This window comes from Apodemus sylvaticus, chromosome 2, assembly GCF_947179515.1.
Source record: "Apodemus sylvaticus chromosome 2, mApoSyl1.1, whole genome shotgun sequence".
NCBI lineage: Eukaryota > Metazoa > Chordata > Mammalia > Rodentia > Muridae > Apodemus > Apodemus sylvaticus.
In genome coordinates, this window is record NC_067473.1 from 15,484,030 (window position 1) to 15,500,062 (window position 16,033).

Below are 16,033 nucleotides of genomic sequence, written 5' to 3' on the forward strand. Positions count from 1 at the left end.
TTCCTCAGCTAAAATATTGGATATGGTGACAGGAAAAACAACAGCCATTGATCAAATTATTCATGTAACTGATCTTATTGACCCATCTTAACTTTGTAAAATGTTCAATAACGTGAATTGTATGAGATTTTTCTTCCATGTATATAAAAGTTGATCAAATTTTCTGATAATTAGTGTGTTTGGCTTTTCAACTCCAAAACACACACACACACACACACACACACACACAATCTAGAACTAGCTATGTAGACCAGGCTGTCTTCTAACTGAAAACATCGAAGAAATACACATGCTTCTGCCTTCTGGATACTGGAATTAAGGATTTGGGTTAACAAGGTCTGTATCTCTTATTATTTTTTATCGAATTACACATTAAGTCTGTCTTTTCATTGGTAGGTATAACTTATTTTTTCCTTAGTATGGTTGCACTAACTATATAGAAATTTGACATCAATTTGATGTTAGCCTTGTCACTACTTAATTTTAAGGGCCAATGTAAGAAAATATTGCTGATTTCTGAATGGATCATAAAATAGAATATAAGCTGAAAACAGAGCTGTGTAATTTTGATTATTTACTAAGCTAAAGAGGCTGTGTATATCCCAAAAGAAAAAATTCTTCTGTCACCAATTTTCTATACACATTCTTTTTATAACTTTATGAATATATAAAAGGGGTAGTTCACTTTGATGTAGAAACCCTAGAAACCTTTATAATTACTCATTAAATGAACAAAAAAGAGTATTGGGCTTTACATGAATTTATACACATATTGAAGAGGTACAGTTTTGATGAATCCCTTATGCTGTCAGCCTACATTAATTTCAAAAATAGTTATTATTTAACAAATCATCATGCAAAATAATGAAGACGCTGTTTCTAATGTAGATCACTGTGTCAACTTAATTAATTAAATTACTATAATAAATCACAATTCATACCACAGGAATATCATTATTTTGGATGTATTTTTAAAGAATCATAGTATCAAATGTATGCAAGTTCAAATGTAACACATATGTATGATAAAAAATTCCATTTGATAAAGAGTATATTGATTACAAATTAGGAGAAAAGAGATTTGTGTAATTTTTTCCATCAAATGCAAATGGTTTGATGGAAACACTATATCTTGAAATGTTTCTTGTCAAATCACCAAATATGTACAAATATTCCTTACTAATATTATCAGGAAAACAATTTCAAGATCTTTTCCTTAGAAGGTGTGGTAGATGTCTTGTTTTTTTTTTTTTTCAGAATACATGGGCATCATTAAAAAAAATTACAAACTCAGCCTAAAGAATAGGGATTAGACTGAAGCTTCAGTCCTTCTTAGAAGGGGGAACAAATTATTCATGGGAGGAAATATGGAGACAAAATGTGAAGCAGAGACTGAAGGAAAGGCCATCCAGAGACTGCCCCCCTGGTGATCCATCCCATAGAGAGTCACCAAACCCAGACACTAATGTGGATGCCAAGAAATGCATGCTGACAGGAGCCTGATAGAGTTGTCTTCTGAGAGGCTCTGCCAGTGCCTGACAAATATAGAGGTGGATGCTCTCAGACAACCATTGGAGTGAGCCAGTAGAATCCCCAGTAGAGGAGCTAGAGAAAGGACCCAAGGGACTAAAGGGGTTTGAAGCCCCATAGAAGGGGGTTCTATCAACATAGAATACAATATCAACCACCCAGTACCCCCAGAGCTCCCAGGAACTAAACCACCACCCAAAGAGTATACATAGAAGGACCCATGGCTCCAGCTACATATGTAGCAGAGGATTCACAGCCAACCATTGAACTGATCACAGGGTCCCCAATAAAGGAGTTAGAGAAAGGACGAAAGGAGCAGAAGGGGCTTGCAACCCATAGAAAGAGCAACAAAAGTAACTAACCAGACCCCCCCCCCCTCTAAGCTCCCATGGACTAAACCACCAACAAAAGAGTACACATGGAGGAACCCATGGCTCCAGCCACATATGTCACACAGAATGGCCTTGTTGGGCATCAATGGGAGGAGAGTCCCTTTGTCCTGTGAAGGCTGGATGCTCCAGTGTAGGAAAATGCCAGGTCAGGGAGGTGGAAGTGGGTTGGTGTGGGAGCACCCTCATAGAAGCAGGGGGAGGGAGATGGTATAGAGGGTTTGTGGAGGGCAAACCCTGAACGGTGATAACATTTGAAATGTCATTGGATGCTGAAAAAGCATTCTACAAAATTCAGCATCCTTTCATGCTTAAAGTCTTGGAAAGAACAGGAATTCAAGGCCCATACCTAAACACAGAAAAAGCAATATACAGCAAACCGGTAGCCAGCATCAAACTAAATGGAGAGAAACTTGAAGCAATCCCACTGAAATCAGGGACCAGACAAGGCTGCCCCCCTTTCTCCTTATCTTTTCAATATTGTACTTGAGGGACTAGCTCAGGCAATTAGACAACATAAGGAGGTCAAAGGGATACAAATTGGAAAGGAAGAAGTCAAACTATCATTATTTGCAGATGATATGATAGTCTATCTAACTTACCCAAAAAACTCCACTAGAGAACTCCTACAGCTGATAAACAGCTTCAGCAAAGTGGCAGGTTATAAAATCAACTCAAGCAAATCAGAAGCCTTCCTATACTCAAAGGATAAGCAGGCTGAGAAAGAAATTAGGGAAATGACACCCTTCACAATAGCCACAAACAGTATAAAGTACCTTGGGGTGACTCTTACCAAACATGTGAAAGATCTGTATGACAAGAACTTCGAGACTCTGAAGAAGGAAATGGAAGAAGACCTCAAAAAATGGAAAAAAATCTCCCATGCTCATAGATCAGCAGGATTAATATAGTTAAAATGGCCATTTTGCCAAAAGCAATATACAGATTCAATGCAATACCCATCAAAATCCCAACTCAGTTCTTCATAGAGTTAGAAAGAGCAATTCTCAAATTCATCTGGAATAACAAAAAACCCAGGATAGCTAAAACTATTCACAACAACAAAAGAAATTCTGGGGTAATCAGTATCCTGGACCTCAAGCAATACTACAGAGTAATAATGTTAAAAACTGCATGGTATTGGTACAATGACGGGCAGGTGGATCAGTGGAACAGGATTGAAGATCCAGAAATGAACCCATACACCTATGGCCACTTGATCCTCAACGAAGGAGCTGAAAACATCCAATGGAAAAAAGGTAGCCTTTTCAACAAATGGTGCTGGTTCAACTGGAGGTCAGCATGCAGAAGAATGAGAATTGATCCGTCCTTGTCTCCTTGTACTAAGCTCAACTCCAAATGGATCAAGGACCTCCACATAAAGCCAGACACTCTGAAGCTAATAGAAAAGAAACTGGGGAAGACCCTTGAGGACACTGGTACAGGGGGAAAGTTCCTGAACAGAACACCAATAGCATATGCTCTAAGATCAAGAATTACAAGTTTCTGTAAGGCAAAGGACACCATCAAAAGGACAAATCGGCAACCAACAAATTGGGAAAAGATCTTCACCAACCCTACATCAGATAGAGAGTTAATATTCAATATATACAAAGAACTCAAGAAGTTAGATCCCAGAAAACCAAATAACCCTATTAAAAATGGGGTACAGAGCTAAACAAAGAATTTTCACTTTTAAGAACTTCGGATGGCTGAGAAGCATCTTAAAAAATGCTCAACTTCATTAGTCATTAGGGAAATGCAAATCAAAACTACCCTGAGATTTCACTTCACAGCAGTCAGAATGGCTAAGATTAAAAACTCAGGAGACAGCAGGTGTTGGCAAGGATGTGGAGAAAGAGGAACACTCCTCCATTGCTGGTAGGTTTGCAAAGTGGTACAACCACTCTGGAAATCAGTCTGGTGGTTCTTCAGAAAACTGGGTATGTCACTTCTAGAGGATCCTGCTATGCCACTCCTGGGCATATACCCAGAGGATTCCTCAGCATGTAATAAGGATACATGCTCCACTATGTTCATAGCAGCCCTATTTATAATAGCCAGAAGCTGCAAAGAACCCAGGAATCCCTCAACAGAAGAATGGATGCAAAAAATATGGTATATATATACAATGGAGTACTATTCAGCCATTAGAAACAATGAATTCATGAAATTCTTAGGCAAATGGATGGAGCTGGAGAGGATCATACTAAGTGAGGTAACCCAGTCTCAAAAGATTAATCATGGCATGCACTCACTAATAAGTGGAAATTAACCTGGAAAACTGGAATACCCAAAACATAATCCACACATCAAATGAGGTACAAGAAGAATGGATGAGTGGCCCCTGGTTCTGGAAAGACTCAGTGCAGCAGTATAGGGCAAAACCAGAACAGCGAAGTGGGAAGGGTTGGGTGGGAAAACAGGGGGAGGGAAGAGGGCTTATGTGACTTTAGGGAAGTGGGGAGGGCCTGAAAAGGGGAAATCATTTGAAATGTAAATAAAAATATATTGAATAAAAAAAAAGCAATCCAAAAATAAAAGAAAGAAAACAAAGTGAAATACTGCCAAACTTTAAAAAAAATATGTACATAGAATACATGATTTCCATCTGAAATAGAGAATTAAGGGTGAATGTGATATATAATGATACAGTTTCTAGCTTATGAGGCAGAGTAATTCAAGACTTTCCTATTTAAGGAATCCAGATGATAGAGTCCGCCATGATTATTATAAATGTGCTTTTAATTGTTTCTGGGGCTCAAAGTGGGGACATTTAAAATCTATCTGGAAGTGGTAAAGGTAAAAATTTAAAAGAATAAAATAGCAAAATGAGTGCTGTCAGCTTGATTTGAGTTGATTATGATAAGGTTTAATATGGGAGAGGCTCTAGAATTTTAACTGACTGGGATGATAGGAAAACCTAGATTTAGGGTGTTTTTAAATTTAGATGTAAATGATGTTTTTGAATGGGAAAGCATTGTAATAGCTATCAGATAGCATAGACTTTAGGGAGATAACTACAATTTGTATTACAAAGAGGAAATTCTATATGGCTTAAAATGTTGGGCAAATTATAATAAGAAATGTAATACATTTTGGGTTGAAATAAAATTTTATCATCAAATATTTCATTCAGAATAGTTGCCTATAGTATTTTTATGCCTATAATATATTTAGGCATAATTATCCAGGCTAAAATAGATAAAAGTAGTAGAATATACATCGTCTAAATAAATATTTTTGACTCATGTCTTCAGTTAATTTTTATAGGACTCTTAAAGATTATATTTCGCATAATAGTTCAAGTAGGGCATGTGTTTATTTTACCCACCTTGAAGAATAGCTTATTTTTATTTTTTCAAGTAGATAATCATCAGAGTAGCTTGATTCCATAAGTTTTCTCCCATTTTGAATGCTCCTATACTCTTTTCTAAAATAATTCGTATCAAGCCTATACACAATATTCAGTAATTTCGTAAAATTATTCCTCACATTCTTGATTCGAATGTAACAAGTGGCTGTTTCTTGTGAAACTGCCTATGCCATTAAAATTCAATGGCAGGGCTTCCCGCCATCCTGCTTTATCTGGCTAAAATCCGTTAATTCCCCAGCTCCCTCCGTTGGGGATCTCCTGGATCATCATACTTAACCTCTGCTGAGCCTTCTCAGAACGGAATTTGTTTCACTCTATTCATGGCTTCAATAGCGGAGCAAGCCACACGCAAGTATGCACTGGTCTTTTACCCTGGGCACACTAATCTGATTGTTTTTCCACTCTACAAACTCTGGGTCAACAATCAAGCTTGCCGCCAGAAACTAATTAATTTGCAAACCGGCTTCTGTCTTCACAGAGGGAAAGCTTTTGAGTTCGATGTCAGGGAGGCCAATCACACCATGGTTACAGGCATTGTCATGCTATCTACTTCTCTGGGTAAATCTCTAGTTTGATGCTCTGCACAGAGGACCCAGATTACACAGTCGCAGTAAATCCCTATTGAGGGCAACAAGGCTCAGAGTGCCGTGACACTGGAAGAGGATATTGGGACAGACAGGAGCAGCATTCATCAAGCTGATTATAAATCAAGACAGAGAGAAAGGAGGGCGACATGAGAGAAAAAAAGGAAGTGGGCCTTAGACAATTTTTATAAGTTATTCTCTCATCTTTTTAAATGCAATTTGAATTTAAAATCTAAATAAACATAACATTGCTTACGTTAGCTTTTATTATTACCATTCTGCTAGCCTGTCAATAGATGACTCAAAATTGAACAATACACCAAATTTGAGAACAGTGTTGTTTAGTGTATCTTACAAAGTCTTAAAATAGCATATCTTAAAAGTTTAATTTAGATATGTTTTTATAAATAGTTAAATACAAATCAATTTTCATAATATATTATGATACTGTGTTAAGTTTTACTGTAAACAATTATTCACCATTATTTTTTGTTCACATAAAACTGCTTTAAGGTAAGATACTTTTATACTAATGTAATATAGCTGATGGGGGTTTGGGCATGTGGCTATTTGGTCACTTTTGGTTCATTAAAAGAAAGGCATGTTTAGTAATTTCATTGAATTTATCTTCTTCAAGGCTAGAACAATTCCATGGTGTATATCATGGATTATATATACTATTGTGAGATATGTATTCTTTGTTAGATACATTTTTTTGTAATCAATTCAAAAGGAAATACAATGAGTGAAACTAAAGGCATATTTAGACATACCTATGATTATTTACTCATTTAGCAATAAATGTATGAAAACCCACCATGTTTATTCCCAATACTGCACACTGTCATACCAGCACTTCCAATGAAAAATGTGAAGGAAATTCTAAAGATGAAATTCAAAAATTACGAATTTGGCTACTAAATCTTTGCTACTATATTCATATAGGCTTCAGATGTTTAAAGGGATTTAGTTGTCATATTTTAATATTTTAAAAATAAATTTGAAATTAAATTATAATTACATGACTCTTTCTCACCAAACTTTCCCATCTACCCAGATCCTCTTGATCTCTCCCAGGAGTTTGGCCTTTGAACTCTCTTTCATAAATAATCTAATATACATATACATACACATATGCATATACATACACATATACACATATTTAAATGTGTGTATATATTCCTAAATATAAAAAAGAAATATGCAGACTCAGCAAAACGATAGTGTTATTTGTATATAATATATGATTTTATGATTTCTGGGCTAGCTTAGCCCCAACTGACCTATATATTACATCACTATTACATCACAGTAAGAGTCAGGGAGAACAGGAAAGAGGGGATGAAAAGGCTGTAACAATCAGAGTGCTAAGATTTCCCTATGAGAGTGGATTTCATAAACATGTCATGGAAATTATTCCTGTAAAGTCTCCACAACATGAGTGCCTAAACATGAACTGGACAAGACTACAGCAACACTTGTGAAAGCATGGAGGAGGAAACTCTCATGGCCCAGTCCTAGAAAAGGAACAAATCTAACATACCCTGGGAAAGCATCCTCCAATTGGTTCTCTGCCTTGTTTGTTTGTTTGTGTTTTTACTTGCTTGTTTTTGTTTGTTTGTTTGCTGTTATTGCTGTGTGTGTGTGTATGTGTGTGTGTGTATGTGTGTGTGTGTGTGTGTGTGTGTTTTAACTAAAGGATCTCAGCCTCTGGGTACATCTTTTCATATAACCACAAAGTAAGGTTAATTCAGAAGCTTTCCTCCAATGGTCAGAAAAATATACTCATTAACTAAAGCCACTGAAACAAAGGAAAAATGAAATAGTGAAGAATTCTGAGATTACATAAAATAGGTAATTCATTTTACTTATTAAAAAATGCCATTGGACCTCTGACATGGTTTATTTCTTCAACCATGTTAGAATTAATATTGTTTATTAAAAGTGTTTTACAGGCGATTCAGGACTGCGTCTCTGGTTCCAATATTAATCTGTGCTCTTGTAGTTTATTTGAAGTCATGTTTCTTGGTTTTATTTTTCTAAAAATGCATCCTGTGGAGAAATTTGAATCTTTGGAGAATGTGCAATATCCTAGTACATGACCACAGAGGAAGTTCTGCTGGTTCCAATGAGGGCAGAGCATCCTGGTACGACTGTGAGACTGGGAAAGGAAGTGGCGTGATGACTCACATACCATTTCAATTACAGGAGGGGGAAGAAAGGAACGAAAAGAAAACAAGAGGGTCGGTTTATCCACAGGCACGATCCTTTTAGGAAATTCCACTAAAAGAAAACAGGTCTTCCTGAAATGAATGGGAAAGCCTCACACTCTGGGCATGTAATTAGGTCTGTTTGTGTTCAGCAGGCTGAGCTCTCTCAAGGATCTGTGTGGTTTCATTGTACCAAAGCCAGATCAGGTTGCCCTTCACCCTCTCTCCCATATAACCACTGACAGAGAGCCCTACACATCTCCCCAGCATTCCCTGGCCAAAGGAGTATGCTGCAGAACCATACTAGTCTAGCTAATATGGAAACTTTGCTATGACTTGCAATCTCTGTGTTCTTTATACATGGCTATGCCTCCTTTTTCATTTCATAGTAACTATAGGACATCGTCAGTATTACCTTTCCATCACACGTTAAGGTCAAAGTCAAGGAGAAACATCATTTTAAAGCTGATGGATTTTCATTGAAATTACACAGCAGTCATTATTAGTCAAGGACATGAACGATGTGGAAAACAGTCTTCATCAAATAGAAAAAATGTGGGCTAGTCATCCATCTATACTAACAAATGGCTAAAGACTACAGTAACTAGATAGCCCACTAAGGCAGCGGAAATTTGTTTTCTAACCACTAATGTACACAGAAAAAGCCAACTTATTTTCTAAATTATTAGAAGCTGAAATTAGAATTGATGGTTAAAACTAAAACATATTGAGAGAATTTATGAAGCGCAGAAGGAAAACATGACTTTTAGCACATATCAAACCAAGGTTGCACATATTTGAAATCAGAAGTTATTTTAACCACTATGAAACTGAAATTAGGATTTAGTCTTTGGCCTAAAACATGAGGACAGCTATAACATACTAATTTGTAAAAGAAATACATAGGTTTCATATATTTTAATTTTTTAAATATCAATGTGTTTCCTTCCAATTCTTTCTGGTTCAAACTAGACTAAAAATGTTATTTATATTATAATAAAACTTTTTAAAAGAAGTATTAAAGTAGTTAGGCTACACTTCAAAATTCAAGATATTTCATGGTCTATTTCTAGATAATAGTATTTTTGCCTTTCTTTAACATGAGCAAAAATTAAACATCACCTAAAATGGATTCATTAGTTCATCCAAAGAGGTAAAGCAGTTCGTGAAACACAAAGTAAGATATGCACACAAATTACTTCAATGGCCCGAAGATCGCTGAACATTGTCCCACAAGGCAATATATTGTATGTGGCAACAATGATGATTCCATAATCTATGCCAATTCCTCAAAAGTTATTCATTTTATTCACACACAAATGTGTAAACATTATGTTTCCAATGATTTTTTTTTCTGAAATGCTATTTGATTTCTCCAAGCCTGTGATTCCCGGTCCTCTGGTCCTGTTGTGAACATGCCTGCATCCCCACACGCACAACAATCTGGTTTCTGGACTCTCTCAGATGGAACCTTTCTGTTAATTTGGAAAAAAAAGTCATTTCTCACATTTAGTGCTGAGAGACTGATAACTGAATTCTCAAATGAACCACACATTTTCAGAGATGAAGAACAGAGCTGTGGACAATGACTGCATTTTCCCACAGTTAAATTCCTCAGAGTCAGCTGTCAACATGTGTGTGTGTGTGTGTGTGTGTGTGTGTGTGTGTGTGCAGGATGAAAGCAACTTTAGCTTGATGACTTTTTCCTTAAGGCCATAAAAATGAAAGGGATTACTGCATTCTCTTTCGTGTTATCCTGTGTTCTAATCAGATTTTGTTTCTCATGGACAGTGAAACCCTCTAAGAATACTGGAGTTCTTAGTAGATCAAAGACCCTTTGTTCCTGAACAAAAAACAAAACAAACATTTGCTCTCCCACACAAATATTTCCATTTGAGAACAGACCAGATAGTGATGTCGAACAGGGGGTTTTCCTATGAATGTTTCTCACATCATTCTAGCTGTAATGATAGGTGGTGGATGGGTAACAGGTCTGTCTCTATCTCTCTTTCTCTGTCTGTCTCTGCTTCTCTCTCTGTCTCTCTCTGTCTCTGTCTCTCTCTGTTTCTGTCTCTGTCTCTATCACTCTGTGTCTCTATCTGTGTCTCTTTGTCTCTATTTCTGTCTCTGTCTCTCTGTCTGTCTCTGTCTGTTTCTCTCTCTCTCTCTCTCTCTCTCTCTCTCTCTCTCTCTCTGTGCCTTTTCATTCGGCCATCACCTCCTCAGTCCCTCTCTGGGATTTCCAATTTCTCAGAGCATGCAGGCATCTCAATATTTCCTGTACTGCTAGTAGGGTGGAAATTTGACCCTAAATCAAATGCCCTTTTATTTCTGTGAGATTTATTCTCAGTCACGAATATTGTCATGATTAGATATAATTAAAACAACAGCCAGAAACTTCTGAGAAAAAAATGAAAAGAACCAAAATATGAAAAAGTCTGGGCAAGCAAGAAGTAACTTAGTTTGACTGCTTTCTCCATTTCATGTATAGTGGGAAATACTTCATAGCATATTCTAAATGGAGATGGATGAAAAGCCACAGAAAATCAGAGGTGAACTTTGTAAAACAATGTCATGAAGTAGACTGTTGGAAAAAAGTTAAGTTGAAGTCAGTTGACACTGGGGAAAAATCTTGAAGATTAAAGTCCCAGGAAGACACTAAACTTGAGGATACACAAGAGAAGCATTTCACATGGTACAATGGATCAAAACTCCAGTTTAGCAAAGAGAAATATAAGGGGGCTGGGGAGATGACTCAGGGGTTAAAAGTGCTTTCTGTGGTTCCTGCTCAGTAATCTGCCTGAGTTCAATCCTCAACCCAACATGGTAGAAGAAGAAAACCAACACCTCTAGTTTCCTGACTCCAAAGAGCTCACATGCTGTAGCATGTGCACACTCAAACATATATGCATACATATACAAATGTACACATGCAATAAATATAAAAATACACTTAAAAAGGTAAGAAAAACAAAATAAATCCAATTTAGGTACATTAGGGAAAACAGCAATGAGATTAAGAAAAAGGCAGGAAGATCACATGACTGAGACAGGGTCTGTGTCTTCGTTATTAACACATGAGCAATAGTGCTACAATGAAAAGCATTGACAGAGGTAGAAAGAGATGCAGAATGGGGTGACTGGAGGCCTTTTTGTGCTCCGAATGATCACTTTGAAGGGACTGATTAAAAATAATAACGGTTCTACCCTCCTCTGAAGGTTCCCTGAGAACTTGTAATTTTTTTCTTTTGAAATAGCCAAGTGGATGATTGGAGTAATGGTGAGGGGGTTGTGCTTCCCAAGAGAAGTGCTGTGGGTACTCAGAGTACAATGCCTTAGAATCCTGTTGAAAACATAGATGAGCATGAACCCTAAACTTACATTCATCAAGGAAGCCTGTTCCATCAAGTCAAACTCTAAGTGTGAGACACAAGAAACTAGCATCATTCTTTCATGTGATTAAGAAAACGAAAATACGAAATTCAGATTAAGTCATAGAAGCGAAGCCACTGTATTAATATCATATAGAAAACTATAGAAGTATTTGATTATTTCATGGTTAAGTCAATAATCCAAACTATATATAGTTTGATTATTATGTATATATGTATGTAATATATTTTTATATAGTATATATGCATAATATATTATGCATAATATATATATGTAATATATATTTTATGCATAATATATTATGCATAATATAATACATATATATCATAATATGATATATAGAGAGAGTATATATATACATATATATATATATATATATATATATATATACACACACATAAGATTTAACTCTAAGTGACAATGTTTTTGCTTTTACATTTTACAAATGTTATACAATGCTAAAATAAGTTAAATACTAAGAAAAAGTGAGAGCAATTTTCAAAAAATATCTTTTTTCAAGTAGTTAAAGTAATAGTGCTTGACACAGAGGTAAACTGAGATCTCATTACAGATCTATACTGTATTGGGGAGATGTGGGTCTCCATTCACTTGCCTTTAAAATAAGATAATTTTTGCTTGTTTGTTTGCTTGCTTTCTTGTGGTATTTTTTTTTTTTGAGAGATGTCAGATTTATTTGAAATTTTGAAAGCACTGATATGTACTTAGCAGCAAAAGTCATTAAACACACACACACACACACACACACACACACACAAACAACCTAAAACAAGTCTTAGAATGAGGCTTTCAAAGCACTGACCAAACCCATGGAAGAAAACAAAAACTGTCCCTGAGATATGTTGTAATGTCCCTGTAAGACGGTATCTTTTTTCCGTTGCCTCCCTTCCGTAGCTTCAGGCCTGTTCCTTCCTTTCTATGGTTGACTAGTGAGAAACTTCATATTTAGCGCAAAACAAATACTTCCTCAGTTTTTAATCTTCTTTTCTCTTTTGCCCATTTTCTCACACCCACAGTCATGATGTCACCACCATTATCTTAACAGCTGACAAAATCTAGAGGAGCTGTGTGTGTCTCATAAAAGAAAATCTTATCAGTGACAATAGGTGACATGTCTTGTGCCTGTGATCTCACACGTACAACCTACCATTGAGCCACCGGGAGTCATGCTGCTCCGTCCTGATGGGGTGATGGTGCCCCAACGTTCTGAAGATAGCGAAGTCTCGGCCCATGAAATCTGCAGCAGTTCCTGAGTACAACTCACCATCTGTGTTGTGACCAAGGGAAACCAAGCACGGATTATTAATTCAAGGGAGGCAAGAAAAGCAAAGCAGCAATAGTTAAAATTTTCACATGAAGACAAATGTTATTTCCATTGTTATGCAAAACTGTTTGTATTTCAGCCTTGGGTCCTGAAAACAGGAGTCTATAAATGATCATTTCTGTGTTACTCATCCAGTAACAAGTTATGAAATAAGAAAAAAGTCTGATTCAGTGAACATGAGATTTTGCCATTTTCATCCTTGATGAACTTAGATATTGCAAGAGTTAAAAATTATATTCATCTAATAGTTTTCTTTTGCATTGATAAACCCATTTTGGCTCAAATAACCTTATTTTACAGGGTGAAATATCTGAAAATGTCATGTGTATCAATTATTTTAATGGTAATTACATGTTTGATAGACTATTTTTCATTGGATCTGGTATACAATATTTTAATGTGAAAAGGAATATTTTTCTTGAAATTTTTTATTTTTTTAATTTAATTTTTACACTGGTACACTGGTGAGTGTATATGTGCATGTGCGTGTGCGTGTGTGTGTGTGTATGTGTTTGTGTGTGTTTGTGTGTGTTTGTGTGTGTGTGTCCCTGTGGAAAGGTGCACATTTCTGTGTTTGAAGGCCCAAAGTTGACCTCAGATGGTAATCTCCACTCCTCTTCACTTTGCCCTTACTGAGGAAGGGTCTCCCGAACCCAGAATTTACCAGTTCCAAAGAGTCAGCTAGTCAGCTCCCCTGAGTTCTGACTCTACTCATTGTCTTTTGGGGTTACAGGTGGCCTTTATAGCCCCAGGCATATTTTCTATGGGTTCTGGGGAACCCAAAATGTTTTCCCACTTGCTCTTACTTTATCTACCCAGCCATCATCGCCCAAACATACTTTCTATCTTTGAATGCTTCCAGTATAGAACAAGTCTCAAACTGGTCTAAGACATTCTAAAGTCCAAACCTAATTCCTCAACAGGCCTTAAGATTTTACAAAGCTGTTGAAGCGTAAGCCATTCTGGAAACCCTAGATGGAGCTCAGTGAGTTCAGGATTCTATTCCTTTTGATGTTTTGCTGCAGGAACTACAGGACCCTCAGTCACAGTTTAATACAGGAAGAGTCATTACCAGAAGCTAAAAACAACAGGCACAGATGGGAACAGGACAAGAAAGAGGACCTACATTAGCTGAGTACCATTCTGTGCTTTCTAGGCAGCCTGCCTCTGCCTGGCTGTCTTCACATGATATCATTCAGTTCTGTCGACACCCAGAGAAAAATATCGTTGCCCTGTTTTACAGTTCAGGAAGACCAGGCTTAATGGTTAGAGAGCCTGGGTAAAGGTTTAAATCCAGGCCCCTTCTTAATTCTAAGGCTACCATGCTAAAACATAGCCTTTCAATGAAATGTTTACCAAATATATGTTTTCTGTCACTGAGTCAGAAAGCACTTCATATTCTCATTTCTAGATAACATGTAATTGCCAAACTACTTGAAGAGAGTCACTGTATTTATAAAGCAAAATAACTAAAGTGGTAAAGTATGTTTCTACAAATAAGACACAATCATTTAAAAGACATTAATAATATTTTTGATTATTATGATGGGCTACTGTTCTTATAATTCTTAACTTGAAAATAGTTACAAAGTAAAGAGATTATAGAGAAACAAGTTAAATTTATACATATATTAATTATTAGCCACACACTTTTATATTAGATAAATATAAAATTATCTTTTACTCTCCGGGAATAAATACTTTGGGGCTATTTAACCAATATCATTACTTACATGTTACGATTTACTTTTAGTTTTTACTCACAAATGTTTTGTAACAAAACTGATATTCTCAGTGATCTATCTCAATTAGTTTAGTCAATTGAACTTTGCCTTTCTGAAGTTCTGTGTGTTGTTTGTCTTGGTTTGTTTGTTTGTTTGTTTGTTTGAGACAGGGATTCATTAGGAAACCTTGGCTGGCCTAGAACTCATTCAGCTAACCAGACTGGGCTCAAACTAAAAGTTATCCACCTACTTTTGTCTCAACATTGCTTGGATTAAAAGTGTGTGCCACCATGTCTAGCTTTCCTGAACTGTTTCATGGACTTTGAAGAGTCTAAAAAAACATTGAAGAATAATCAGAGGAAAAAAATCTCCTTTAAACTGCCTTTCTTGTTTTTCTTAAAAATGAACTTTATAATTGATTATTTGGTTGCGATTCCTGTGACTCAAAGTAAATAATTTGTTAGATAGTGATTAAACTAATCATCCTATATAGGATATCTTTGGAATTCTAAAATAATTTGTACTTTCCTATTTAATTAAATGCTAAGTGAAATTATGACTTATTCTAACAAATTATGATAGAGTACTATTTTGCCAGACTGAAACCTAATAGTATAAAGAAGGTACTCATTCATTTCAGAGGCTTTTTGGAATACTTAAGTGCATATAATTGCTTATACCTCATCAATATAAAGCATTTTAATCTTTTCATTAAAATCAATACCTTAAACCTTAACAAGGTATCAGTAGATATATATTACAATATTTTTGTCATCAGTGAGAACAAGAGGACATTGGTTAAATTGTATGACAAATTGGAGTTGAGGCTGTACTGCAAACCCTATGAGTGGACTTCTTGTGTTCCTTTGTCTTGAAATTTCCAATGCATACATTTACTTTTTGACATTTGCTATTTTTACTTTGTGAAAATAAAACTGCAAGATGAGGAACTGAACAATGCCAGTTAATCATGCCCTGCATCAGACATGGGGAAAAAATCTAATGCCATGAAATAGAGGGTTGATCTGTTGCTATGTAAAGCTAAATTCTGTCTAGGCCTACAAGGGGATGGTCACATTTACAAGCTTTTGTTGTATAAACCTTGTTCCTTAACTCTAAACTATTGGTTAAATAAAATGACTATACCAAATTATTCAAGGTATTAGAGAGTTTACTTCTCATGGTCACTGTCCTACAAGGATGAAAAACCTCAGCATCAGAAGAAGAGTCAGGAGGAAAGACTGATATTCTTTGGATTTTCATAAGAGTTAGGAAGATGTAAGATAGTTTGGACAAAGCAGAACTCATTTTTTTTCTGATTTTTTGATTTTTTTTTTAACTGAGAAGATAAATAAATTGAAAAATTGAATTTTGACCAAGTAAGTGGTTGAGGCTTAGGATCCCTTGCCTGCAGCCATGGAAATCACCCTTCACCCAGAGAGTAAGTTTTGGGGGATGGATCATTTCAGATAATTGTGAAGCATT

The 16,033-nt window shown here is 36.1% G+C and overlaps 1 protein-coding gene across 1 annotated transcript in view; it reads right to left on the reverse strand.

Moving 5' to 3' along the window:
- Nucleotides 1–16,033, reverse strand: part of Sema3a (semaphorin 3A) — a 204,118-nt gene that overhangs the window by 59,250 nt on the left and 128,835 nt on the right. The window contains exon 7 of the mRNA XM_052173131.1: nucleotides 12,648–12,767. Within this exon, the coding sequence (XP_052029091.1) occupies nucleotides 12,648–12,767 (120 nt within the window). The remainder of the gene's footprint in view (nucleotides 1–12,647; nucleotides 12,768–16,033) is intronic.